This window comes from Fusarium falciforme, chromosome 2 (assembly GCF_026873545.1).
Source record: "Fusarium falciforme chromosome 2, complete sequence".
Lineage (NCBI taxonomy): Eukaryota > Fungi > Ascomycota > Sordariomycetes > Hypocreales > Nectriaceae > Fusarium > Fusarium falciforme.
In genome coordinates this window covers 2,085,817-2,112,684 of record NC_070545.1, presented here as the reverse complement: position 1 = coordinate 2,112,684, position 26,868 = coordinate 2,085,817, and the positions used below count along the sequence as shown (strand labels likewise).

At 53.7% G+C, this 26,868-nt stretch overlaps 6 protein-coding genes across 6 annotated transcripts; 5 read left to right on the top strand and 1 right to left on the bottom strand.

Annotated features, from left to right (window-relative positions):
- Nucleotides 1–6,533: 6,533 nt before the first annotated feature.
- NCS54_00260800 (SAP30-Sin3-bdg domain-containing protein) lies at nt 6,534–7,192 on the top strand (the record flags this gene model as incomplete). The annotated part of the gene is made up of 2 exons (XM_053148204.1): nt 6,534–6,734; nt 6,869–7,192. 2 exons carry the CDS (start codon nt 6,534–6,536, stop codon nt 7,190–7,192), a joined length of 525 nt encoding a protein of 174 aa, XP_053004179.1.
- Nucleotides 7,193–8,458: 1,266 nt separating this feature from the next.
- NCS54_00260700 (Hypothetical protein) lies at nt 8,459–10,170 on the top strand (the record flags this gene model as incomplete). The annotated part of the gene is made up of 3 exons (XM_053148203.1): nt 8,459–8,644; nt 8,699–9,951; nt 10,005–10,170. 3 exons carry the CDS (start codon nt 8,459–8,461, stop codon nt 10,168–10,170), a joined length of 1,605 nt encoding a protein of 534 aa, XP_053004178.1.
- A 526-nt stretch (nt 10,171–10,696) lies between these two features.
- Nucleotides 10,697–11,453, bottom strand: NCS54_00260600 (J domain-containing protein; the record flags this gene model as incomplete). The annotated part of the gene is made up of 3 exons (XM_053148202.1): nt 10,697–11,225; nt 11,283–11,326; nt 11,379–11,453. The coding sequence occupies 3 exons, from the start codon at nt 11,451–11,453 to the stop codon at nt 10,697–10,699; spliced, it is 648 nt and encodes a 215-aa protein (XP_053004177.1).
- Nucleotides 11,454–11,705: 252 nt separating this feature from the next.
- On the top strand, nt 11,706–14,453 carry NCS54_00260500 (ATP-dependent RNA helicase DBP10; the record flags this gene model as incomplete). Its single annotated transcript, XM_053148201.1, has 2 exons — nt 11,706–11,976; nt 12,025–14,453. 2 exons carry the CDS (start codon nt 11,706–11,708, stop codon nt 14,451–14,453), a joined length of 2,700 nt encoding a protein of 899 aa, XP_053004176.1.
- A 5,035-nt stretch (nt 14,454–19,488) lies between these two features.
- NCS54_00260400 (Hypothetical protein) lies at nt 19,489–20,739 on the top strand (the record flags this gene model as incomplete). The annotated part of the gene is made up of 2 exons (XM_053148200.1): nt 19,489–19,930; nt 19,982–20,739. 2 exons carry the CDS (start codon nt 19,489–19,491, stop codon nt 20,737–20,739), a joined length of 1,200 nt encoding a protein of 399 aa, XP_053004175.1.
- An 837-nt stretch (nt 20,740–21,576) lies between these two features.
- NCS54_00260300 (TFCD-C domain-containing protein) lies at nt 21,577–25,332 on the top strand (the record flags this gene model as incomplete). Its single annotated transcript, XM_053148199.1, has 3 exons — nt 21,577–21,747; nt 21,797–24,582; nt 24,636–25,332. The coding sequence occupies 3 exons, from the start codon at nt 21,577–21,579 to the stop codon at nt 25,330–25,332; spliced, it is 3,654 nt and encodes a 1,217-aa protein (XP_053004174.1).
- Between the last annotated feature and the right edge of the window lie 1,536 nt (nt 25,333–26,868).

Here is a 26,868-nt window from a genome sequence, read left to right as displayed (position 1 = left end):
GTGGATCGAGTAACGACAGGCCAGCTTTGGGGAGTCCGGGATGTGGGCCGCAACTGGAGACTGGGTGATGCCGAAACGGCGCGGAGACCACTTTTTAGTCATGGACGCCGTGATTCGCCGTCTTGCCTGCGTCTTCAGCTTGTGACGTACGGAGGCTGCTGGGAGAGGCGTTGTCGGGGCGCGAGTGAGGCTTCGGTTGTCTTTGCGGTCCTGCCTGGGCCATGGCAAAGTCCAAGATTTGGGTGTAACAGTCGGCTAGAATGCGGAGACTCCACGAGACGTAGTGGAGAGGAGAACCCTGGAAGGGAAAAAATACCCTTGTCCGGCCGGCAGGCAAGCAAGCAGGGTCGAACGATACACAGCAGGGACTCGGGCGGGTGCAGAGAGACACAGAGATATATCCAGCGCGACGGTTGAAGGTGCTCGACGTTGACGGGTAGTGTATAACAGCCCGGTGTTGATGAATGCCCAGGCAACGGCAAGCTGCATTGGCGCTGCGCATGCAATGGACGGCGGACGGATACGGCCGTTCATGTGGAGTCGGGAGATGACCGAAGGAATAGAAGAGGGACAGATGTGAAATGCGACAGAGGCCGAGGTGATACAAGATATGAAAGCACACGAATAGTTACCTTGGATGTATGTATGCGATGATGTGCAGAGGATGCAACACTGGACAAGTCGAGGCTGAGGCAGATGCAGAGATGGATGGCTGATGAGATGTGATGGTTCACATGAAAGTGTAAGGACTCGAAGATCGAAGGGCGGCAGGACGTGACAGGTGAGATGAGGAGGCGAGCGAGCGAGGACCGAAGGCGTCTTTGGCCGAGATGAGATGAGATGAGATAATGATGGCTGAGATAATCAGGAACCACGGCTGCGTAAAATGAAACGGGCCGTCCCCCAAATAATAATAGCTCAGGCACACGCAGCAAATGCAACAACAAGAGCCGCCCGGAAACCAAAAGAAGCAACACAGACTCTTCGAGGCTTCGAAAAAAAAGGTGGGATGGATCAAGAAGTTGCTCTGGGGAAGTGGCAGCAAGCGGAAACGCGTGGACGCGGGTAGGGTGGGGGGTTCAAGAGGTTCTTTATGGCAGAGACAGACCCCTTGGACGACAGAGTCTCACCAACCGTCCAACCTTTAAACCCATCACCATCACCATCACCCCCAATCCACACCCAAGGGTCCCAATGTCCAATCCGAGTCTCGACAATCGACAAGCCTCTGCCCTTTTCGTACCAAGGCCTTGCCCTCCTGGCAAAGCGCCCGTCTGCCCTCCACTTGCTCCTCCACCCTCGCCTCTCCATTGCTCCACCTTCGCCTCTCCACCCTAACTCCTTTTGCTCCGACAATGTGCTTCGTCTTGCGCGCGCACGCTCGCTCACGCCTCTCGCTGGCTACCACCTCCAACCATCAACCCTCCATTCCGTCTCCGCTCGCGACTAGCGTCGCCTCGTTCACGCCCTGGCCTGGATGTCCGCCCGGCCTCCGATCATCGTCGCCTTGATCTTGACGATTTGGCCCATGCTCCCGCAGCAGGCAGCCTCGACATTGGGCATCTGTGGACAGAGCAACATCTCGAGTACGCCAAAGCTGAACAGAAAAGGGCCGTCCAGACTCGGTAGTCGGCCGGGGGGCTACGGACCCATGACCGGGGAGGGGGCGCCGGCAGGGGTGTAGCACTTTGTCAAAGACTTTTGCTCGCCGTGGCCGGGCATCCATGATCCTTCCCTGACGATTTGGTTGTGCACTCATGGCTCGACGCCTGGACCTCCCACGGTCGACGGTTCCATGTTGCTGCATGGAGACCAGCAGGGAAACCCGATGCCGGGTTCTTCCTCAAGGCACCGCACCGCACCATGGAGCCCTGAAGCTGCGCTGCGCCCAAGAGTATGTACTTGATCCGTAATGCTCATGGTCCCGTTGGTGGCTGATTGCAGTTGGTATGTTCACTCTGAGACATTCGCATGGGGGTCAGCCAACTGTTGGTTCCTCGCGATGTGGGCTGTGGTGGTGTTGACCGTCCTGGTCGTTGGTGCTGCCTGCCATCTTTCAGCTCGATGCGCCTTGTCCTTGATATACACGACACGACACTACAGGATGGATCGTCTACAAGCAGACCAGTCTGTGCTCGCTCCCGCCGTCGCGGGCAACCGTTGTTGATGGATGACGCCTCGAGCTTCTTCTTGACCGGCTGGTCAGGCTACGATGGGGCTAATGTTCGTTCCCTCGCTCACGGGCCACCTCGACCTGGCGCTGTCACGTCGCCGCACAGCACCGGTCCTCGCGTGATGGGCTGCTAGTCAGCGGCCCGCTCTAGGCTGGCTGCTGGCTTTTCATCAGCATCAGCAGCTCGTTGTCCGTGGCATGAGCAGTGGCGCGCCCATCTGTACCCTCCCCCCGGGTCCTCGGGGTGGAGACGCGGCATACGGACGGACCACATACGGACTCCTGGGATTGTTGATGACGCCGGCGCCTCCACGGAGACGGACGCATCTAGTAATACGTTCGGGACTGAGTTAAGGCGTTCATATAGCCCCTTGAAGTGCCATTTGGCATGAACCAGGTTCATCGGCAATCTGGCGCTTGGTCGTGTGTCAAAGTGCCCGAAGAGAGCCCTGGACAAAGCAAGCAAACCAAACATGGATCTATCAAAGCAACTGTAAATGACCACCGCCATGGGCACGCCGGTACCGGTACTGGGGGACTGAGACATCCACCACATGAGCGGCTCGCCATGCGTGATGATGCTCCATGACAGCGAGCCGCCACCGTACCTCGAGGTCTTTGCGCTCAACAGAACAGAATACGGCTGGTTGCAGCCATCAGGTATCATGCAAATGCGTGATCCATATGTCGGCACCGCAACCCCAGGTCAAGGCCCTGCATTTATGAACCAGGTGTGGTAGCATGCCATGCCTCCCAGCGTCCCCTCGGTCATCGGTGTGGTTTGGTCGATCGCTGATCTGCACCAAGACTCAGAAAGGGCATCTGGCAATGCTTCGCCGAGCAAGGCTGGAAACAATGCTCCATCCAAGCTGAAGTGGCTTGCGGTGAACGACATCGGAACCGCCGTGCTCTTCGAGAAAATCTTGCGATGGCACATCCTGGCCCGGCTTACTTCGGATTGTTCAAAGTTGGATGCACTTGCTGAGGACCTGTCATTGTGCTCCGAGGGATCTCAATAGACGTCAGCGCAGCACACAATGGAGCCAAGCCAATATCGAGATCTTGGACGAACGAATCGCATCCGCGATTGACAACTGGGCAGTTACTAATTGGACCCAAGCGTGCCGTCAGCCTCTGATATGGCCCTCGAGCTTTCTGTTACGAGAGGGATTCGAGAGAATGAGGCTGTCGTCCATCGAGCTGGAACTGGAGCAACCACCACGACAGCCAAGGCTCCAGGCGGCTGAGTTAGTGGGGTGCTGGCTGAGGCTTGGGCGGCCAGGGTGCGCCATTTTCTCCAACGCCCAACGCTCACGCGGTTTGCCAAGGCCCAGCGGCATGGTTAATGAGGAGGAGAGGAGACTGCAAGGGATTGTCACTTCTGACGAGCATGTTCCCCTGGACCCTGCAAATAGAGAGTTCCAACTGACATGGGGCACAGGACTGGCCTCCACGATGATCTGATGGTCCGGCTGGCAACCAGAGAGCTAGAACACCAACGTGTCAACCAAGTTAGATGACAGGCTGCCGGAGTCTGCCCGTCGAGACCGAGATCGGTCAACCTGTTGTTCGGTAACTATTATGGCTGCACTAACTAACATAGTCAGGCCAGCCCAATCAATATCATTTGCTGCTAGTCTTGTTTCGAGACAGCCCATTAAACCGCTGACCCAGCGGTTCCATCGAAGGCCCAGAGAAACTAGGCATGAGTGGATGCAGAGATGGTGGGATTTGAGAGCTCGCTACCCTTTCATCGCCTTAGCGCCAGCAGGTCGCCTGCTAGAGTGGCCCCCCCCAGATTCTCGCTTCTCCACAGCGGCCGGCACGTTTGGCTGGGAATGTTGATTTGCGATGTACCCAGACAGCCCTGCTGAACGCTGCGTCTCTCGCGTCTGCAGCTATTTCTTAGGCACTCAGGACCATTATAATCCGAAGAACCCTGATTTGTTACCTCCTGGGCCAGCAGTTGGGTCACAGCACCCTTTTCGACTGATCCTTATCTGCTGGAGATTGATTGGGCCCCTGATATCATATACACACAGACTGAGATTTTGTCGGCTCATCGAAATAGTTATACCGACGTAATGAACCCAAGGCTTGGATTCTGGGGTCTGGGGTCTGGGGAAGATGGCAATCAGTCACTCGCTGCCGCTTCCTTCGCATGCACGTTGCGTGTTTGCCCGCGGCAAAGCACATGGTGCCATGACCCCCGTGACGAATTTCCCACTTGGACGTTGGACATGTTTCGAGTGGATGGATCGCCATATTGTTCGTTGACGAGGGACGATGTTATCCCTGCATGAACCGGTGGCATGCTAAAATCTCCGTCAGCAGTGGTCCACCGATTGACTTGTACCTACATCGAGATGAGGTTGGGGAAAGCCTCATCGTCGAGTTGAGATTACGAGGACACTTGTGAGCCGTTGCCCAATCGGCGCAGGAGATGCCCTCGCAATGTACCGAATGTCGACTGATGGGCCGGCGGCCATCTATGCATCGAGCGAGTTGCAGTAGCGTGTCTGTATCCCAGCATGCAGAGGCTTGACCAGACTCCTCGGTGGCCCGGATAGTAAGGTGTTTTAGGCAAGGTTGGCGACCCAACCATCGGGTGGAAATGCGGCACTGGAGGCTTAGGGCGTTACCAGAGAGAGGCCAGCGAAGGACGAACTCGAGTCTCAGACGCCGGCAAAGTAATCAACGGCGTGCTACGGTTTATGATTTGCCGAAGCATGGCCTTGAAGAAGCAATTCTCCAAAGCCACATGGTTTGGACAAGATGCAGGTCGACGAAAAGGAAATGTGCTTTGGGGCGCCCCGTCCCGTCGGATCAGGAGTGGAGAATTGGGCCCTGGATCTTCATCAAGTGCTGGGCGCAGCTGAGATTGGCGGCGATCGAGAGGAGGCTAAGATGACGAAGCGTGGGAAAAGCTCAAGGCCGCGCTTTGCGAAAGAGTTAACAAAAGATGGATCGGAGATATCACACAGCGATTCCTTGGCCTCGGCTCCCGACCCACACGGCAATGAAGCTTTGCAGCGTGGGGATCGTGGGGGTTATTGCTGGAGGAGATCCACCAGAGCGTGGGAGGCCATGATGGGATGAAACTTGGAGCGTGTTGTCAGTCACATGGAGGTCTCGTGATGGAGTTGGAAACATCCATATCCATGCGTTGATGAAGAGTGCTTATTCATCAGCGCGCTCTTTTTTGATTCCATGTCGGAATTTCGAGTCCTCACGCTCCCTCCCGTCGTTCTCCCGTTCCGAAAGCTCCGAGCTTTGCTGCCTCTCCTGCATCTCGGACGCAAAGTCCCTGGACCCTGGAAAACAAGTGATCACGGTAGCTTGCCTTGGAGAGCATGAACAGACAGCGATGAACCAACGTCTTTGCACCTCACGAGCCTCTACAGATTCAGAGCGCATGGCGAATACGAGATGGAATTCTTGGCTCACAATCTCATGCCTCATCTCATGGAGCAGCATGTATCGAATTCTTGAACAGAGATTCAAGACTGCCTCACTTCGACATTGTTCATGAGGGGCAGAAAGAAAAGCCGTTCAGGTGATAGAAGTGGCTGGGAACAGATGGTGCATTCAGTCCCTGGCAGCGGCAGTACAGACGCCGTCGCTCCGTATTCCCGCCCGGGCGGCCACATGACGAGGACGGTTTCTCCATCTACCTACTTATTTTTCGACATCGCCCGTTCGATTCTTGACGCCTCAAAATAAGAACGAGAAAAGGAACCATCCCCCTTTCCACGCCTCTTTGAGGCTAGAGGGATGCAGGATTCTTTCATCTAGCCCTGCAGAATGGCTTTCACTGTCGACAAAGGCCGGAATAGGGGCGATCTGCGCCAGAAAGCAAAGAGAAGCGCCCCTTTGGCAGCTTCCACGGGCTTGTCCGACGGTTGAACCACCGGGCCGGACCCTTCTTTTTTCGCTTCTGGACCCCAAATTCCTTCTGTCCCTTTAACCGTTTCTGGTTTCCTGGGTGAATGATGGACGAAGGGGAAGATGGCACGAGGGAGCGTGGGAGCGAAGTGGCCCCACTCATGCTCTTGACTCTGGCCTCTGGCTGGTGAGATTTTCTCTTCCAGATGCTGTGACGTCGGAGCTTGGTGCGGGCGGTGGGCGGTAGGCGATCAATCCAGCACGCGCCCCAGATCCCCGAAAATTGCCCATACCCACGCCCTCGCTCACGGTCACGCCCCCCGACGCCGGCCACTTCTCCTCCTCCTTCTCCTCCCACAAACCGTCGATCGAAGCTGTACTGCTATGTGACCGTCTGCTCTCTGCGATCTATTTGTCTGCTGTCTAGCACGAGTTTTACACATTTACGCACACATCAGCGCAGCTAGCCTTCATCATGCCTCCAGCAAAATCCTCGCGAAACCACGACGACCCCAAAGCCGACGGCCCCAATTCCAAGGAAAAGGGCGGCAACGGTCACTCTTCGACCAAGATGCGTCGGGGCGCCAGCCAGCAGAATCACTCTCATCTGCGCGAAGTTACAAACGCTGCTGCCATTCCTCCTCCTCAGCCTGCTACTGAGCCTTCTCCCCCTAGTGTTGGTCACCCCTCTCCGTCCTCGCACCATGATCCTCTCCGGCTGTGTCATGGAGCCCCTCCCTGAGCCCTCACAGCCGGCTCACTTCGTGTCTATTGATTATCATGGAACTGACTCGTTTTATTTTCTTACAGCTACAATGGACCACCTTCGAGCGAGACATCCTCCATGCTTACCGTCGCGAGCATCGCCTGAACACCCCGAGCTCCTTCTCGAACCCCTACCGTCAATGGATTCTCTCGCAACCGAACGGAATTGGCCTCCATTCCCCAACCATGGTTCGACGCCAGCAAGCTCGTCGCCAGAGCAAGGACAAGCTTGCTCTGGCCGTGCGCAAGCATTTTAACGGAATGGGTGTGCAAGAGAACGACGTGATCGTCGACTTTATTTACAAGATTCGCCACGACACCACCCGCATCTCGAAGCCGTACTCGGCCCCAACGGCGACGACGAAATAAGGGATTTTTGCATGCAAGGCTTTTACAAGCAAGGGACGGACACATCGGAACGGAGTTTTTAGGCGTTGGACCATGGCATCACCAAGCGCAGTCGCTTCGGGACGACTTTTGATTTTTTTACGCAAAGCTGCATAGGCAGACAGGCACGTTTGCATTGGTCGCATGCACAGGTTATAGATGGGTATTGCGGTTTCGAATTACATCAGATACCATGACGAGCTGGAACAGAGTTGTTTTTTTATGCCTACATGCTACTGTCTTTCCCCCCTGAGTCTCTCATACATATTCGCTCACAGAGAAAGTGCACAAGGTGATTGTGTTTTCGAGAGCAAATTGGTGTTGTGGGCGCTTAGTGTCCGAGGCGCCCAGATCCCTGAGCTGACCGGTTGCGCCTGACGACCGCACACACCAACAAATACCGGGTCTAAAGCGTGCCATCTTGCTTTGGAAGTAGACAAATAGATGTTGACCGAGGACCTTGATCAACTTGTAGAGGTCATTCTGTAGGCCACTTCTTGAAGACGACCTTAAAGTAGAGAGCTTTGATCGCTGGCTACAGCTGGTCAGCGCTGGTCAGTGGCCCCCAGCATCGGGGCCGGCGCCTTGCACTTGGATCATGTTTCAAACCTGTTCTTACGTGGTAGAATAGAGAACATGAGCCAAGCAAAAATATTGGTTCGTAAATAGTAGACCCGTTTACTCAGATGTGAATCAATTCCACTGAATATTAAGACACCACTACCAAGAGCCGCTCGGCTTGTGACGGTGCGAATACCTCGGGGTAGTTTCGGCATAAGTTTTCTTGATTGTTCAGCATGGCCGATATCGTCACCCGCTGGAAGATGGTCAGTTGTAGAATGACTGCGCTTGGGGATAGATCAAGCAGCACAAATAGTGTTTTTGCCTGCAATATTTCTACCTCACCTCCTCTAGTATTTATTGATGCGAAAGTTGAACATCCCCCATCGGCTTTGCATCGGCATTTCGCCTGTTCCTGAATTCAATCGCCTCTCAGCCAATAACTAGCCGACCTTACAAAGCAGGTGATCCGGCGTCGGCCCTATGACGAAGTTTGGTGGATGTCTGAGGCACCAAAAGCTCGGCTCAAGCCCGGTTGGGAGAAGCCTCGAACTTCAAAGATTTTTGAGGAAGCACGGCGAAGCTATTCCTAGGTACTAGTTTGCCTTGTAACGTTTCCCCCTTTTCTTATTTCTGCTCCTCGATATTTTCTTCGTTTTCGGGGCAGATGAATCACTGTGGTACAAGATGAATCCCTGCCTTCTGTCAAAGGCCGCCGCTCCCGCGCGCGCTGCCCTGGCGCAAAGCCATCTCTGCACCTCCAAGATCCAGTGCTTAAGCAAAGGCGCACAGTTGCATACCGCGGCATTGCGCATCGGTTCCCGGGACCGGTCATCCTTCAAGAGAGATACCCGAGTCCCCTCGACCAAGCGGGTGAGTAATTCTCGTCAATGGATCAGCCCGGCATTTCTGATCTTGTGTAAATAGTTGTTCCACGCCACAAACTCGGTCCAGCAAAAGGATCCCTACCAGGCCCTCGGAGTCAGCAAAAGCGCATCCGCCGCCGAGATTAAGAAGGCATACTATGGCCTAGCAAAGAAATATCACCCTGATACGAATAAGGACCCCACCGCAAAGGACAAGTTCGCCGAGATCCAGTCCTCATACGAAATCCTCTCCGATCCTAAGAAGCGTGAGCAATATGATCAATTCGGTGCCGCCGGCTTCGACCCCAACGCAGGAGCAGCTCCCGGAGGTGATCCCTTCGGTGGTGCTGGAGGCTTCTCTGGTTTCGGCGGCTTCGGTGGACAAGGAGGATTTGGTGGTTTTGGAGCACAGGGAGGTTTCGGTGGTGGGGTAAACTTTGAGGATATCTTTTCGGCATTTACGGGACAGCAAGGATTCGGCCGCCGTGGACGACAGCAAGCTTATCAACAAGAGATCCTGGTCGGCGAAAACATTGAGGTCCAAGCCAGCATCACCTTTATGGAGGCCGCCAAGGGCACAAGCAAGACCATTTCCCTCACCCCGCTCAGCACATGCGGAACATGTACAGGCAGCGGCATGAAGCCCGGCGCCTCGCGAGGTGCTTGTAAGGCTTGCAATGGAACAGGAACCCGTGTTCACTTTATGCAGGGAGGTTTCCAGATGGCGTCCACCTGCGGGACCTGCGAAGGCACCGGCTCGACCATCCCCAGAGGCTCCGAATGCCGAACATGTTCAGGAAATGGCGTGGTGAGGGAGAAGAAGACTATTACCGTGGATATCCCAGCTGGAATTGAGGACGGCATGCGACTCCGCGTTGACGGAGCCGGCGATGCTCCCGCTACCGGCCGAACTGCCGACCCCAATGTTCGCGCCCAGAAGGGAGACCTATATGTCTTTGTGCGTGTCGCCAAGGACCCCAAGTTCCGTCGAGAAGGATCGAATATTCTTTATACCGCCAACATCCCTCTCACAACCGCTCTGCTGGGTGGCCAAGTAGAGATCCCGACGCTGGATGGCTCAGTTAATGTCAAGGTTTCTACTGGTACCAACACCGGTGACAAGATAACCCTGACCGGCATGGGCATGAAGCGTCTTGGTTCTCGACGTGGTGGCAGTGGCGACCTCAAGGTCGAATACCGAGTCACCATGCCCAAGTACTTGAGCGCCAACCAGCGAACGATTGTGGAAATGCTCGCAGATGAGATGGGAGATAAGACGGCCAAGCGTGTGATGAACGTCGGCTCTTCTGCAAGGTGAGTGTCCCCGCTGCAGGGAAGCCGTCGTCGACCTACTAACCATACCCAAGTGTTGACCCCAACAACCCCGACTCGCACAAGAATGAGGGCTTCCTCAAGTCGATGTGGCACACGCTGACCAACAACCCGGCGCACCAAGAGGAACTTGGCAAGGACACCGAGGGTGAGAAAAAGGAGGACCCGAACAAGAAGTCGGATGGCAGCAGCTCGAGGTAATGAATGGCCTGTATCATATGAATTGGAAGACCACGACATACTAGATGGGGAGTGCATTTGCTGGTGTTAAAAAGGTTGATATTATTTGTGTATGGCGTCGGCGGAGGTCATGACAAAACCCGACGACTCGTCTATGTAGATCTGCCAGATCTGTTGTATACCAATCCTGTAGTATAGAAAGAGGGGGCTCAAAGCTCCATCGGAGGCCACTCCCCTCATGAAATTGTAGTCGCATGACTGAAGGACAAGACTGTGGTCCTCTGGTTGCTTTGAGTGAATGCTACGCGAACATGGACAAGTCATTCCACGATATTTAGAGCCCGAGACATCACGTTGACAGCTTCATACTCACCTTGGAGACCGTAACAAACCTCTTTGAGTGGGACGAGGAGCATGGCCTGTTGGCCGGTCTTGTCTGACTTGATTAGAGTCCAAACCGTTGTATATCATCATTTAACTCACATACCAGGCATCCATCGCATAGTTGTCCGCGTAAAACTCCATTGCAAAACCCCTCTCATCGCCCTCAGCCGATAGGCTTGAGCTTCTTCTTCTTCTTCTTTTCGCCCCCAGATTGCCCCTTCTGAAATTGTCGCCAGCTGCTGATCCGCTCATCCCGGGTGGCCTCCCAGTCCTGCTCGTGCTGGCGCTTCCGCTTGCGGTCCTCCACCTCGGCGTCGGCGCGGCGCTGTTCGCGGCCCTCCTCCTGCAGCTGGGCCTTCATCTGACGGCGACGCCGGTGCTCGTTATCGATCAGTACCTCGCGAGACTTGTCGCGCCACATGCGACGGAACTCGTCCGTCTTGAGCTCCTCGCTGTCCACAGTCCACTTGTTCTCGCGAATGAGGAGCATGCGCGCGTCCGCGATGGCCTCGTCTAGCCGTGCGCGATGCTTCTCATCCATGAGCTCTGTCTGTGCCTTCTTGAGTCGGTCGAAGGCGTCGGGCGCTAATGGGTTCTTTGTCTTGTCGGGATGGATGAGTAGCGACTTCTTGCGGTAACAGATTTTGATATCTGAGTCGGGGACACCAGGCTGGAGATCTAATACAGCGTAGCTATGTCATGTTCAGCTTAATTGTATATCGATAGTCATGCGTCAGGCCAGTACTTACGCGTCGAGTCGAAACGCCTTCAAAATTCGGTCTATCTCTGCATCCTGGAGCTGGATTAGCGGTGGTCATGATGCCGATGCGCCTCTTGCAACGAACCTTGTCAAACTCCTTGGCCTCAGCCTCGAGAGCATCAAGCGCATCCTTGTCTTCTTTTGAGTCTTTGCCGGCCATTTTGATACTGAGATGTCTGATGCGATGTAGTATTTGTGGTTGAAAGAGCGAAAGGAAAGAACAATGGGAATGGGAATGTAGGTCAGCTTGGGTGTTGGTTGCGGCAGGCGAAGCCGGAGGGAAGGGACCCACCTACCCCACGAGATAAGATAAGGCACCCAGAAAAAAATATTGGCTGGTCGACATGGAAGCTCTCACCATCCGCTAACACTTGAACAACCTCTACAACATTGCTTCTTAAGGCGCGTCAACATGCCACGCCGCGGAGCCTCACCAACCCCTTCGGAGGGCGAGGTTGATATCCTCGGATCCCTCTACCCCGGCGACGGAGACGGCGACAATGGTACCAACGGCAATGACGCTGGCCTCGACCTCGATTTTGACGGTCTCTTGAACGGCCCCGAACCTGGCAATGATGACGGCGACGAGGCCTTTATCGCCCTGCAACAGGCGGCCTCCTTTCGAAAAGCTTCCAATCTCAAGGGAAGGACAGTGAAGAAGGGTGGAGGCTTTCAGGCGATGGGTAGGAGTTTTGCGCGTCAACTGCAAGCTATGTACTAATCTTTCCCAGGCCTCAACAGCAATCTTTTAAAGGCAATTACACGAAAAGGATTCTCGGTTCCAACCCCGATTCAGCGAAAATCCATCCCCTTGATCCTCGACAGGAAAGACCTGGTGGGCATGGCGAGGACAGGTTCCGGAAAGACTGCCGCCTTTGTGATACCCATGATCGAGCGATTGCGCGCCCACAGCGCCAGATTCGGAACACGGGCTCTTATTCTCTCACCCTCTCGAGAACTTGCGATCCAGACTTTGAAGGTTGTCAAGGAATTCGGTCGTGGAACCGACTTGAAGAGTGTTTTGCTGGTTGGTGGTGACAGTCTCGAGGAGCAGTTTGGATACATGGCCGCCAATCCTGATATTGTGATCGCTACACCTGGTCGATTCCTTCACCTGAAGGTCGAGATGTCACTGGATCTCTCTTCGATTCAATATGTCGTGTTCGATGAAGCCGATCGCCTGTTCGAGATGGGTTTCGCTGCCCAGCTTACTGAGATTCTCCACGCCCTGCCGCCTTCGAGACAAAGTCTACTCTTCTCAGCGACACTGCCCGCATCCTTGGTTGAATTTGCCCGCGCCGGTTTGCAGGACCCCAGCCTTGTGCGACTAGATGCTGAGACCAAGGTTTCCCCCGACCTTGAAAGCGCTTTCTTCTCCGTCAAGGGTGCTGAAAAGGAGGGCTCTCTATTGCACATTCTTCACGATGTGATCAAGATGCCGGTTGGAGTTCCAGAGGGCGCAAAAGAGAAGGAATCTGAAAAGGGGTCCAAGAAGAGGAAACGAGGACCGGAGGGTGGCAGCGGCAAGCCAACAGAACACTCCACAATCATTTTCACAGCGACCAAGCATCACGTCGAGTATCTGGCAAATCTTCTCATTGAGGCAGGCTTTGCGGTTTCCTACGTTTACGGATCTCTCGACCAAGTTGCCAGACGTATGCAGGTTGAAGACTTCCGACGAGGAAAGACAAACATCTTGGTTGTCACTGATGTTGCGGCGCGTGGTATTGATATCCCGGTGCTTGCCAACGTCATCAACTTTGATTTCCCTCCTCAGCCCAAGGTCTTTGTTCATCGAGTTGGTCGAACTGCCCGAGCGGGTCAGCGAGGTTGGAGCTATAGTCTCGTGAGAGACACCGATGCTCCCTACCTGTTGGATCTGCAACTGTTTCTGGGCAAGAAGCTGGTCGTTGGTCAAGAGAACACAAGCCCTTCATTTGCTGACGATGTGGTTGTGGGAGCATTGAAGCGAGACTCGGTAGAGACTCACGTGGAATGGTTCAACAAGGTTCTCCACGAGAACGATGATGTTTCTGCACTGCGGGGTGTTGCTGGAAAGGCAGAGAAGTTGTATCTGAAGACAAGGAACTCGGCTGCCAGCCAAAGTGCTAAACGAGCAAGGGAGTTGGTTGGATCCCAGGGATGGACGCAGCTCCACCCTCTCTTTGGAGAGGATGTGGACGGAGCCGAACAGGCGCGAGCCGATATGCTGGCGAGAATCAGTGGTTTCAGACCCCAGGAGACAATCTTCGAAGTTGGCCACCGAGACAAGTCAACAACGGAAGCCGCCGAGGTTATGAAGCAGCTACGCAAGAGGATTACACCTAGAAGGCGAGAGGAGAAGAAGGACGAGGAGGACGACTTTGATGGTCTGGATGATGTACCATCCGGTGCACAAATGGATGTCGACTCTGACGAAGAGGAAGAGGAAGAGGTTGATATGGAGGACGATGAGGAGGATTCGGATGACGATTTGGAGGTGACCGTCTCCAACAATAATTCCAAAAAGGGACAGACGGATTGGCGAGACTCGGAGGTCTTCATGTCATACACGCCACGGACGTTCAACGCCGCCGAGGAGCGCGGATACGGTGTCCAGTCTGGCGGTCAAGGCTCAAGCTTCGTTGAAGCAGCTCGTGACGTGACCATGGACCTTACCAACGACGAGAGCGCAAAGGCGTTTGGAGCACCAACTCGGGCCAAGATGAGATGGGACAAGAAGTCCAAGAAGTACGTGTCACGCGAGAACGACGACGATGGCTCCAAGGGCGCCAAGATGATCCGAGGCGAGAGCGGTGTCAAGATCGCTGCCAGCTTCCAGAGCGGCCGCTTCGACAAGTGGAAGCGCGCCAACCGCATGGGCAAGCTCCCGCACGTCGGCGAGGTCGAGCGCACCGGCGGCAACACTGTCGCCCAGCTCCCCTCGGGACCCCGGTACAAGCACAAGCAGGAGAAGGCGCCCAAGGAGGCCGACAAGCACCGCGACGACTACCGCGTGCGCAAGAAGCGGGTCGACGAGGCGAGGGAGAAGCGTATTGGAAGATTCCGCGACGGTATGGGCAGCAAGAAGGAGCTCAAGGGCCGCGACGACATTCGCAAGGCGAGACAGGAGAAGGAGAGGAAGAGGGCCAAGAATGCCCGGCCATCGAGGAGGAAGTAGTAGTTGCGAGGGTGGTGCTCCAGCGGAGAGGTTGTGGTTGGCTGTGCATGGCGTTTATTGGTTCACATATAGAGAAAATCATGACACTATTTCGAGACCGAGCTCATTCAAGGCATGTTGGATGTCACCCTGTTTCCTTCCATCTTCCGTCCTGAGGACTTGGGATACGCTATGTCATTAAACACAGCAGAGTTGCATCCGATCCAAACAAGAGTTCCTTGGGCGAGTTGAAGTCCATGATTGGCTGAAGCACACGGCTCCTGTTTCCCGGGCCAGTCTTCCCCCTACGTATTGCCCCAAGGCAGAGTCAATAGCATACCGTGTGATCGACAGTGGAAGAAACCGTTTGGCGTTGTGGTCGAGAGGGCCATCACTCCTCTTCTGCATGACATGAGTTGATAGACATGGCACTGCCTAGCTCAGCGCCCTAGGTCCTCTTGCGAACTCTTCTTCCCTCAACCACCTCTGATGAAACATTAAAGGGAAACACTCCCCATTCCCAAAATCCGCGTAGTCTCCTTTTCTTCAAGTACCTAGTGGAGGCCTCAAGGTTCCGACCATAACCTGCAGAACCTCACCAAGTCTTCAATTCTCAACCACCAACGGTGCCCGCACAAAAATAAAAACATTTACAAGAAATCCCGGAGCCTCCCATGTCTACAAACCCAAGAAGGATTGGTTCACGTCGATCTGTTCGATGTTGAACTCACCGTTTTGAACAGGTCGAAGTGAACCGAACCCATCCACAATAACTACCAAGACGAACCCGGCTGCGAAAAAACACCTCGAAGACAACTTAGAGGACAGCCGGGTTCGTTTCGACTGCGAAGAACACTGAGAAGCCGAACCTACTGATGAAGAGCGCCGAGATAAGCCGGGCGGTGAACAACCAGCATCACATAGCCAAAACACCACGTGAGTGTCCATTGTGAGCACGTCTCTCATCTCTGGCGATACCGACAGTAGGAATCGCCTGAAACAAAGATGCATTGCTTCACTTCGGTTCCCTCTGGTTTGCTTTTGGTGTTGAACTTGCCTTTCAGAGCAGGTCTAAGTAAACCAATGTCGAGCCTACCTTACCATCGGTTTACCTCGATCTATTCAGAATGACAAGTTCGACATCGAATAGATCGAAATGAACCAATCACATAATCAAGTTTGGCTTCTCCAAGAAGATTTATCAGTACAATGTGAGTTTCAATCATGATTACACCCGCTGGTCGCTCATTCCGACTGATCTAAGAAATAGGACCCCTCCAGCATGAGATGATCATCAAACGATCTCCGTCGTTGCCAACATAGCCCCCGGCCATATCCTTTCAGGCTCAGGCTAGCTTCTCGAACCTCTCCGCAGCCCTGTCCGACCATCTCGCTTTCGTCGCGATAGCCACTACCTAGCTTCCTCTTTCATTACATCAATACACATCTTTGGGTCAATGTCTTGACTTCGTGCTTCATATCGTAGCACTTCAACGCTCTGTGAATCACCAGTTTGACCCCAATCTATCTGAGCCTAGATCTTCAATAGCCGTCCTCCCACAAAGCTAACAGTCACCCTCCCTCTTACCAAGTTCACGCTTGTCTACTTGGCCAGGGCCGCCACGGCTTTATCAACCTCTCCCTCCCACAAAGTGGACGGTTCCTGCAACGGCGTAAAGCCTCTCTACCTCGAAATTTATGGTTGTCCCTTCGGGAGTGGGCAATGAATGTAAATGCAAATGTTCATGGTCACATCGCTGCAGAAAGAGGGGGCGGTGGTTAGGTGCTAGATCTATGTTAATCATAGTTAATCTACTTCGAGGGTTCTATGGCTCAAACAAAAGGAGAATGCAAACTCGGGCTTATTGGTACCACTCCTAGGTTCATTTCTCCATCTAATCGAACTATACTGGTGCAATTCGCCGGAACAAAGGATACCCTTCGCCTGGCTGCAGCGTTCTTGAGCTCTACTTGTTCCTGCCCACTGAAAGCTAATACTGCAACACTTGGCAGCCGCTATTGCCAATCAGCCCTTCGAGACAACATTGTGTGAGAAGCCTTGTGCAGCCTCCTTTTTCCAACACGCCCACGTCACTCCTGTACGACACAGCATGGTTGTTCCGCATTGTCATGTGGGGTGGTGATCATGGCGATATGAGAGACTGTAGGACGCAAGCTGTCGGCGACGAGGGATTGGGATATGGAAAATTGGCAATAAGACGAAAGAACGATTGAAATGTGATGGCTCATAAATGCCCCTACTTCTGCAAGTATCGTAGATTGTCTGCAGAACGAGCACTGGTCATCAAGGATAAAGAGTGGAGGACTTGCAGAATGGAGTGGATCTGTGACACCAACCTGATCACCTGTTCTATGATCTTATGTCGCAGTGTAGGGAAAGACTTGGAGGATTTCATATCTTGGTGAGTTTACTATTATATTGCCTTGAGACTATTCTATCTTAGTTTAGGTTTCCTTTAGCCCAACAAGATAAACAAATATCGATGGGGGTTACTGAGGATAGGCTTCTATCCATCTTGAGAGATTCTTGGATTCAGTGGAAAAGCTGAGGTGCTCAAGCTCCAGCGTAGTAACATCAATACCCAGGTGCCCCCCTGCACAACACATGCCGTGCTCCGTCGACGAGATCTTTATTAGGGCTAGCTCCACCTGGTTTGTTTCGGAGAAAAAGACAGGAACCGAAAGGACGCTCGAGCGTGGGTCGATTTAAACGCCTGCACGGCTGGCTGCCGTCCTAAATGCGGAACATACATGATCAGTGCTTGCTTCTGTTGAGAGGGCCTCGACCTTCAAAGAAGCTCGTGGGTTCTTTGTAGTGTGATTCACTTATAGGTAGAGAACGGTAGATGATGGAGCTTTGACTACCTCAGCTGGACTTCAACTTGAAACGTACAAAATTCTCTCAGTGACAGCTGGCACCCGCTGACTCCCTCTTGCAAGCGAGCTGCGCGACCTTGAAAGATCCATCTGCCTCCCCAAAATCTTCTGATCCATGCCATGCGTTGGATGCTTGTACCTCCGGAAAGATGGTCCGCTGGGAGATCGGCACGGGGACCTCCGTGGCATGGACTGCTACGACTGTGTAATTACACAAAACTATGCAGAAAGTTCCATTGTTCGACCATGTCACAGAGCGCTTGTTCGGGGATATCGTCTGGCCAGGGTCAAGGCATTCTAGCTTCTAGCGCCCGTCAGGTTGGCGCTGAATATAGTACCACTTTGGGTCTGAGCGAGGGAAATCCCCAGGGCTGCTCGGGGTGCTTAGATGACCCTCCCTAGGCCAAGACCTCTTGCCGATTTGAGCCCTAAAGACCATACTTCTCGCCATACTATTCGTAGGTACAAGGTTGATTGATGTTGGAGTCTCAGGTTTATGAGTGACCGCCATGGCCCTCCCGCAACTTCAAGCCAAGAAGTCAAGATACAGAAAGGGGTTACAATGAAGAGGCGGCCAAGTTATATTTCCGTACTAGCAAAGTGCCGGACAGGAAGGTTTAGTTTCCACATCTTGATGGCTAACTCAGTAAGCCCTCAATGGGAGACTCGACTCTTCAGGATTGATCACACCGTCTTTTCCAAATCCTTCATCCTTCTGGGCTGTACTCTTCTAATGTCAAGGTATAAGCATTAACAGAGAGAGTATTGCAAATTCTACAAGAAAGCCTGCCTGTCCAGCCACGAAGAGTCTGACGTGATGCGATCAGCAAGGCAACTTGACTTCACCAACACCGCCATGCTGACCAACGAGGCTTTTCACATCTGAGTTGGCAATGAAAACGCAGGATGGGATGATTCCGAAGCATGTCAAAGGTTATAGCACAGTCACGATAAGAGATGCCGTCGGAGGTTTGGGCGAATGGCGCATAAGGATGCTCAAGCTTGAAACACCAGATCCCGGCTCCGTGCCAAGACCATTCCATTGACAGCGCAACAACAGAAAGAGGCGATGCCAATGCGACATGGTTCACACACACACACACACGCTGCGCATGACGTCTGAAAATTCGGTCTGCATGGGTTTGCTCCGGGCGTGATACCTGAGATCCTCCCCCCGAGAGACAACGCATCGCCTGGAGGTTTCAATGTATGCACAAGAGCAGGATCTTGGGCCCTGCTTCCATGAGTCTCGACCCAAAGGATCTACCATGGAGAATGTCCCCGTGTTCTTGAAGAAAGAGAGCAAGGAACCGTCGAGTTGCAAAGCACCTCGACCTTGATCATGTACCTGCGTATCAGGTTCAGCAAACGGCTCGCGCAGAAGCTGAAAGCACGTGGCGACGAGTGGCACAGCGCCCGTCAAGGTAACGCCCACAAGATGGATGCGATGGAGGAGCATCAACCTGTGCCCTGAGGCTCTACGTGGGAGAACAGGGGACCGGATGGAGAAGCATGGGCATCACAGGGGTCGCAGAGGTCGCAGAGGTCGCAGAGGGTCCACATGGCAAAAATAGCTGCAGCTTCTCACTGTAGCGCCAGGGGCATCCATTTCTTCACTAACACCGGGCCTCGCCAAGCACGGCCAATGCCCAGGTTCTCGGCACCTCTTGAGTGTTAGCATGACAACTCAATCTCTCTCTGAAACACCACAGCCGCCCCATCACAAGTCAACAACCAGCTTCTCGGCGTCACATCTTCACCATCAGCCGCCGCTTCTCCAATCACCGTTCCGCGCCCGGCTCCGAAAGAGTCCACCTGCTCCACCGGCATCATGGTACATCCACCACCCCTTGTTGGGGATGCTTAGGTTGTGCTCCCTCTTTGCTCTTATCTCCATGGTTCTGTGTTGGCGGCCAGACAGCTCAATAATGCAAGTCATGGGGAACTTGGCGTGGGTCTTAACATGGAGACATCCACTTCGCTGGGCGGGCAAGAGTTGGGCTTGTATATAGTCTCCTTGGTTGTCCTGTCTTTTCAACAGTCACCATCGTGATTAACCCATCGAGCCCTGGGCCGAGTATATCAAGGTCACTTTCTCCCTATTCTTTCTCCCCAAACACTGCCCATTAGCAGCTTCCTTTACTTGTGTCTATCTAAGATGCTTCACGGCTTTTCCTGGGGAGGGCTCGTCGCCCGAGCAAGTCTCCTTGCCTCATCCACAACCCATCTCGGAGCTCGAGAGGCTGATACATACACCGAAAAGGCCTCCATCTCTATCCAGAGGCTAAACGACGACTGGTACAACGCTGCCACCGGAATCTGGGACGGCGCGTGGTGGAATAGTGGGAGTGCCATGGCAACACTCGCCGATTTCACGATGCTGAGGCTAGATGAGGCCAATCGGCTCAACCTTGGAGGAATTATGAGGACTACCTTTAATAATGCCCAGAAAACCCAGGTGAAAACCCTCAAGACAATGACCAACGGGCTGGTTTTCTCCACATACTGCATCGATTCCGACTCGGGCTGCATGGCCAAGCGGGACTTTCTGGGCAAGCGAGGGTTTGATGATTTCATCAATGAATTTTATGATGATGAAGGTAAGTTTACCAGAAGGCTTTGGGGGATATAAAACTAATGAAGCAAAATAGGTTGGTGGGCGCTGGCTTGGATTCGGTGTCACGACGCCGCGGGCGATGCTGACTTCCTGGAAGCGGCAATTGACCTTTTTAATGATATGGGAACGGGTGCGGGTACACCCTGCGGTGGTGGCATTTACTGGAACAAAGACCGGAAATATGTCAACGCCATAGCCAACGAGCTGTACCTTTCCGTTGCCGCCTCTCTGGCGAGGCGAGTCCCTGGCAACACCACCTATCTGGAGATTGCCAAGAAGCAGTGGAAATGGTTCGAGGCCAGCGGCATGATCAACAAGAACGGTCTTATTAATGATGGCCTGAACGGTTGCAAGAACAACGGCCTTCAGACATGGAGTTATAACCAGGGCGTCATCCTCGGTGGACTCGTCGAGCTTGCACTAGCGACTGGTGACGGGGCTCTGATTGAGAAGGCGCACCGAATCGCATACGCAGCCATCAAGGAACTTACCAACGACGACGGTATCCTCATCGAGGCGGACGACTGTGAGCTCAAGGACGGTCACTGTGGCCGAGATGGACAACAGTTCAAGGGCATCTTCATTCGAAACATCCACTATCTTCACAAGGTCTCGCCAAAGGACCTATATCGCAGGCTGATCATTAAGAATGCAGACTCGATATGGAAGAACAACCGGAATAAGCGTAACCAGCTGGGTGTCGCCTGGACAGGTCCATACGTCGATGCCACAGGGCCTTCACACAGCAGCGCCTTGGACGTTCTCGTGGCGGCTATTGGAGTGGCCCAGTGAGAGATTCATGACTGGTAATATGATGGATGGGATATGGGATACGGGATATGGGAGTTTTTTGATACCCTTGATAATGATGAATTTAATGTTCTTGTCCGCCTTTCCAGAAAGAAACTACGGTCCAACGTGCGGGCCCACAACTAACCGCTCCTATAACGGTGTCACGTGCAACCGCAACTGTTAATGTGAATGAAGTACGATGAGGAGCTTTGCATGAAGACCTGCGTGACTGGTCTTGGGTTATAGAGGCCCTAGAGGCCCATTGCCCTCTTGGAGGCAAGCACAGGATACATTGACATGCAATGGTTTAGGATACTCACATTTGGGAAGGATGTTTGCAGTCTAAAACCTTCTCATATGAAGGTCAAGTCATGAAAATATTTCATTATAATCAAAAATGCTACCAACACGGGAACAAAGAGATACCACACAAGGCGACAGTTCCGATGGCAATGTTAAAGAGGGATAATTCGGAAGCCTGGTGTTAGAGACCTGGTGTCCCGGGTAGCTACCGTGTTGGTCTCTATATGCACTGTACAATCAACCACAACCTTATGAACAGCGGTTTATTGCATTCTTAAATATGATTAATATTTCACACTGAACAAGGATTCTCAAAGCTTGTGCTATTCAATTCAGATTTGTTGAAATGAAACGTTGAACTGGATTGTTTACTGAACAGTTGTCAATCATCACGCCTTGGACCCGCTTCTCCAGCATCACATTTACTTTGGTGCCTGGAATCTCCAACTCAGTCAGGAACACATCCTGAGCTACACACTCTCCCACAACCACAGAGGACACACAAACTCGTCCCCCTGCGGCGTGGAGACGACAATGGACGCGCCAGAAGCCGACATTGACATCAAGCTGCAGAAGATCTCGGCTGATCTTCTCAGCGACTTTGACCGCTCCCTGCCCCATTTTCTCTGGAAGCCGGATGGCCACGGCGGCACTCGAGTCCGCTCGCGGGTGCGCGCAAAGGAGACGTTCCGCCTGACTTCAGCTGTAAGACCCTTTGATCACTGACTGAAACCTATCTGACCCTTCTATACAGCTTCTGGACCCCTTCCAGGAACTTCCTCAGTTGCTGGATCCGTATCTGCCCAAGTGGATTCCCCTCCTCGCCGAGGCGTTCCTCAAGCATCTGCAGACACGTCACCGTGGAAAGACACTCTCGTCTCGCTCCAAGCTGCTGGTATCTGTAGAATTTGCAATCTGCAAGATCCTGTACACTTTCTGCAAGATCCGTGGCGAAAAGGTCATTGTCCGCTTCCTCAATGTCGAGGCCAAGTACCTTGAACTGCTGCTCCTCGCCATCGAGGAGTCGGAGCAGGCCTCGACAGACGAGGATTCCCTTGGCAAGTGGTCATGGGAGGAGCGCTATGTTGTTCTCCTATGGCTTTCCCACCTTCTTCTGGCTCCCTTCGATCTTTCAACCATCTCATCAGTTGACTTGCAAGATATCACGGCACCGGAAATCCCGGGTATGGTTTGGCCTGACAACCTTCCCGCCATTACCGTCCGGATGATCCCTCTGGCCATCAAGTACATTGGTACCCCAGGAAAGGAGAGAGACGCTGCAAAGGCTCTCCTAGTTAGAATGGCCACACGTCGCGACATGCAGCAACTCGGAGTCCTGGAGAGCCTTGTCAACTGGTCCCTGGCATCTCTACGTCTGCAAAAGGACCGGTCTCCGCAGACAACTTACTTTTACCTCGGAATCTTGTCTTTTCTTGCTGGAGTGCTACGCTCATCGTCGGATACTTCCGACATGAACCCCTACTTGTCGTCCATCTTCTATGCTATTCACGCTATAGCCACCGGCGAGAACGAGCTCTCGAAAACAATTGTTTCCTTTGCCCTGGCAAGGAAAATGATCCTCAAGGTCATCCGATCCGTTGTCGTGCTTCTGCTCCGTCAGACACCCCAGGACATGGCCAGCACTGAGATCACGGAGACGGCAATTGGGTATTTCCTCGACTGCGTAGCTGACAATGACACACCAGTGAGATTCGCAGCGAGCAAGTCTCTGAGTATCATTACCCTGAAGCTGGACCCCGAGATGGCCTCTCAAGTCGTTGAAGCCGTTCTTGAATCACTTAACCGAAACGTTCTCTGGACCAGGCCAGCGGGAGGCAAGCCAGCCAGAGACCTCTCTGCCGTCAACAACCTTGAATGGCATGGCCTTATGCTTACACTTTCTCACCTACTCTACAGACGATCCCCACCAGCTGAACAGCTCTCCGACATTGTCCATGCCCTTCTTCTGGGCCTATCTTTTGAGCAAAGGAGCATGTCTGGTGGTAGTATTGGCGCCAACGTGCGAGACGCAGCATGCTTCGGCATCTGGGCACTCGCCCGGCGATACGCAACTGATGAACTCCTTGCAATCCCGACACAGTCCGTCTTTGCCGCCAAGGCGCACCCTGCCACAAGCTCAATTCTTCAGGTCCTCGGAACCGAGCTTGTGGTAACTGCCTCTCTGGATCCTGCTGGAAATATCAGACGCGGTGCATCAGCAGCTTTGCAAGAGCTGATCGGAAGACATCCAGATACAGTGGATCAGGGCATCTGGGTTGTCCAGACTGTTGATTACCACGCTGTTGCACGACGCTCAAGGGCCGTCGAGGAGGTGGCCGTGAATGCCACCCGGCTGTCAAACCAGTATGGCGAGGCCATCATTGATACTCTGCTCGGATGGAGAGGAATCGGTGACCTTGATGCCCTTTCCAGACGTGTTTCTGGCACCGCGTTCGGCGTTCTAACCTTTGAGCTATCTGATACCAAGTCCGATGACCCCCTTGCTCGCTTCAGGGACTCCATCCAGCTTCTCACTGATCGTCTCAAGACCCTTCAAGTTCGCCAGGTTGAAGAGCGTCATGGTCTCTTGCTATGCTTTGCTGCAGTCTTGGACAAGTTTCCCGCCTTGGCCGCTGCAGGCACAGGAAATCTTGACTCGTCGCTGATTCATCAAATCCTCTCGACAGTTTCAACCGTGTTGGAGGACTTGCAGTCGACGGCTTATCGCAAACCAGAACTACTTGCTGAAGCTGCCTGTCGTCTCGTTGTCTCGACGCTGCCGATCCTTCAGGTGGCACTTCTGGGCATCAAGTCGGAAGAAGCTCTCCGCCCTGGCCAAGAACAACTTCATCCCGATAACTCGTCCAGTTATCTGAGCCTTGTTTCTGCCCTCGACTCGCTCGACAGCACCGCAGATGAGCACGTGTTGCGGCTCACCTCCTCACTACGATCCATTATTCCAACTTGGCTTAACCGCAATGAGCAGGAAACTGTTGAACCCGCCGCTGCTGCATCCCTTGTTCTTCTGATATTCAGCGGCCCAACAGAGCGCAAGGCGATCCTGGACGAATGGGCTGAGACGGTCAAGCACCGCCCTACAAGCCGTACTACAGTGCATGGCAATGGTTACTTCCATGCCCTCACCATTGCGCAGCCATTAGCCGAGCTATCCGAGGATGTCGCCTCCAAGGCACTACTGGAGCGCTGGGAGTGGGACACAGAGGTCGAATCGAGGGTTGCCATCCTGCAGAGCCTCACACAGAGCCGCGTTCTGCGAGATAAGCCCATGATTTTCCTCGATCTGATCGCCGAGGGACTCAATGATTACACTACTAATGCCCGGGGAGATGTTGGCTCGCATGTCCGTGTTCAAGCTCTGAAAGCAGTTAGGGCTCTATGGTCCAACCTGGACGGGGTAGTTGAATGGACAGGGGATTCTGTTCGGTCCCTCTTCTTCAGCACTCTTCGGCTCTCTGCGGAGAAGCTTGACCGCGTTCGTCCTGAAGCCCAGGCCGCCATTGCACTTGTCCTCAAAGAAGGGTATGTTGATAAAGGGAGATGGTCTCTCCATCAGTCTACTAACGCCGTTCTAGTGATGCTACGCGATTCCGCGAACTCACATTCTCTTCCAAGACTTACTTTCAGAACCTCTTGAACCTTCATGTCGGAGACCGTCTTCGACCCCTTCTTCATGATGTAGCTGAGGCAGACCCAAGCGCATGGATGACTGAGCTCATGGCTGGGTTCGTCACATCGGCCGATACGGGCAACGAGGATTTGGTCATCGCTAGCCGAGCCGCACTCTGCGACTTCTGCGAGGCCAGTCAGGAGAACCTCGAACTCGTCTGCCAGGCGCTGCTTCAGAATCTCAAGGCCCGACAGGGGCAGGACAGAGTCATTGTGCCGACCCTCGAGATCACTGCATTCCTATTCCATGTGAAGCTCTTCCAGGGCAGTACCGTCAATTTCCGCAGTCTATGCCTGCAGACGCAAAAGGCTGGCTACAAGACAGGTAACGTGCGCAAGCTCGAGGCGTGCATCAGGGTCTACAGCGGCGTCGCATCCATGGGTGACCAGGAGGGTGCCGAGGCAGGTGTGCAGGAGGCTAGGAAACGGCTGGGTGCACTGTTGTATCATCCCTGGCCCAAAGTCAAGAGCATGGTGGTGGATGGGCTCTGGGGTCTCGTTGGGGATGAGGAAGAGGCTGGCGAGAGGCTGAAGGGTGTGGACTGGGGCCGGGCTGGAAAGGAGCAGATCAAGACGGCCGTGGAAGAGCTGCGGTTGGTCTAGCGTGCTTGTAGATCATGGCCCGGCATGGCAGCTGAGGGTTTTGTTGAACAAGTCGAAGGACGTCGGCATTGCAGCAACACAACGCATACTATGGTTCCTGATCGACCCGCCTCGACGGGGGTAGAAGATCACAGCTGCCGCTGGAAATCCGGTATCTACCGATCGCAACAGTGATGTCCAACAAGTGTCAGCCTCGCACGGTTGACGGGTTGTAAGGGTCTATGAGACGCTGTGTCCGAGAGAGGAAGGTGAGTGATACGACGACAGCCACACGAATCTGCAAGTAAGCCTAAACGTGACGACGATCATCGGGCTTGAGACAGGGTGACAGGGCATCCAGTGATGACGGATATGTTGGACGCTGGCTTGTGGGGAGATTGGGGTAGGGCGAAGCCACGAGGTCGCTAACCAAGCCAGACTGATATCGACACTTGTTGGGAATCGGGTTGTGGGCGTTCGTGTCTCTCCTGAAGCTGATCGAGTCAGTCTAAGGCGTCCCGGTATCGGGCCCATGGCAATCTGGTTTGAGTTTTCGTCGTGTTTCTAGTCATGTTCTAGCCAAGCCAGGCCAAGCCATCTGCTGCTCCATCGCTTCGCTAGTGTGTTGCATGGCAAGCTAATTATCCCTGGACGACCGTTGCGCACGCAATAAGGTGGCGGTCATGATCAAAGAGGACGCGGGGAGGGAAAGTTTGTAGAAGCCCAGCTGCCAAGCTAGGCAAAGGCATGAATCATGTCGTGGGGGACGGTGACGTGCGCCAGGCGAGATGGCGAGGTAATGCGAAAGGATATGTTTATCTGCTACGGATCGCTCGGCTGAGCTGAGAAGCCAAAGCAGGGTAAAAGCCTCCGGAGGCTGAGATGGCGCTGGTCTAGAAAGCTTCCAGATGCTGAATATCGTCGAGCTAGTGGATAGGATGGTAACTCAGTCGCCAGGCCTATCATGATGGCGAAACCTCCATCCAGCCTTCAATAATATTCAGAGTTAAGGGGTCGACAGTGCTCCCCACCTCGCGTCCGCTGGCCAATGAATGAATGCCTGTGAGAGCAGCAAAATGGCAACGAGCCTTGAATTCGAGCCTTGACCAGAGGGCGGTCACCAACTGACATGGTCGAATTGCCGGCATCGTAGACCACCATGCAGAGGCGTGGCAGACCAGGGCACAATACTCCGTAGAGGATTGTGCAACAGGGAGCAGACAAGGTGGAATTCGCTAGCCATGTGCCTGGCTCTTTTGGGGACCGTAGACGCGCCGAAGGTACCAAGGACATGTGGCTGATGGGATGGGATGAGACGGGACGGGACATGAGCATCACGAGTACGCGCATGCCCCTCCTCTGCCTCGGCTGGGGTTTGGGAGGCGGCACAACGAGACGAGGCAGAATGAATACGTGAACGAGCAGGTGATACGTGTCACAAAGAGACCCTGCGTTGCAGTCCCAGGTGTTTGATGCAAAGACCTAGCGAACATGGAACGGAGAGTATGAGCCTGAGCGCAAACTGGGTGCGTGCTGTGAACGGAATCGGGCCGCGCA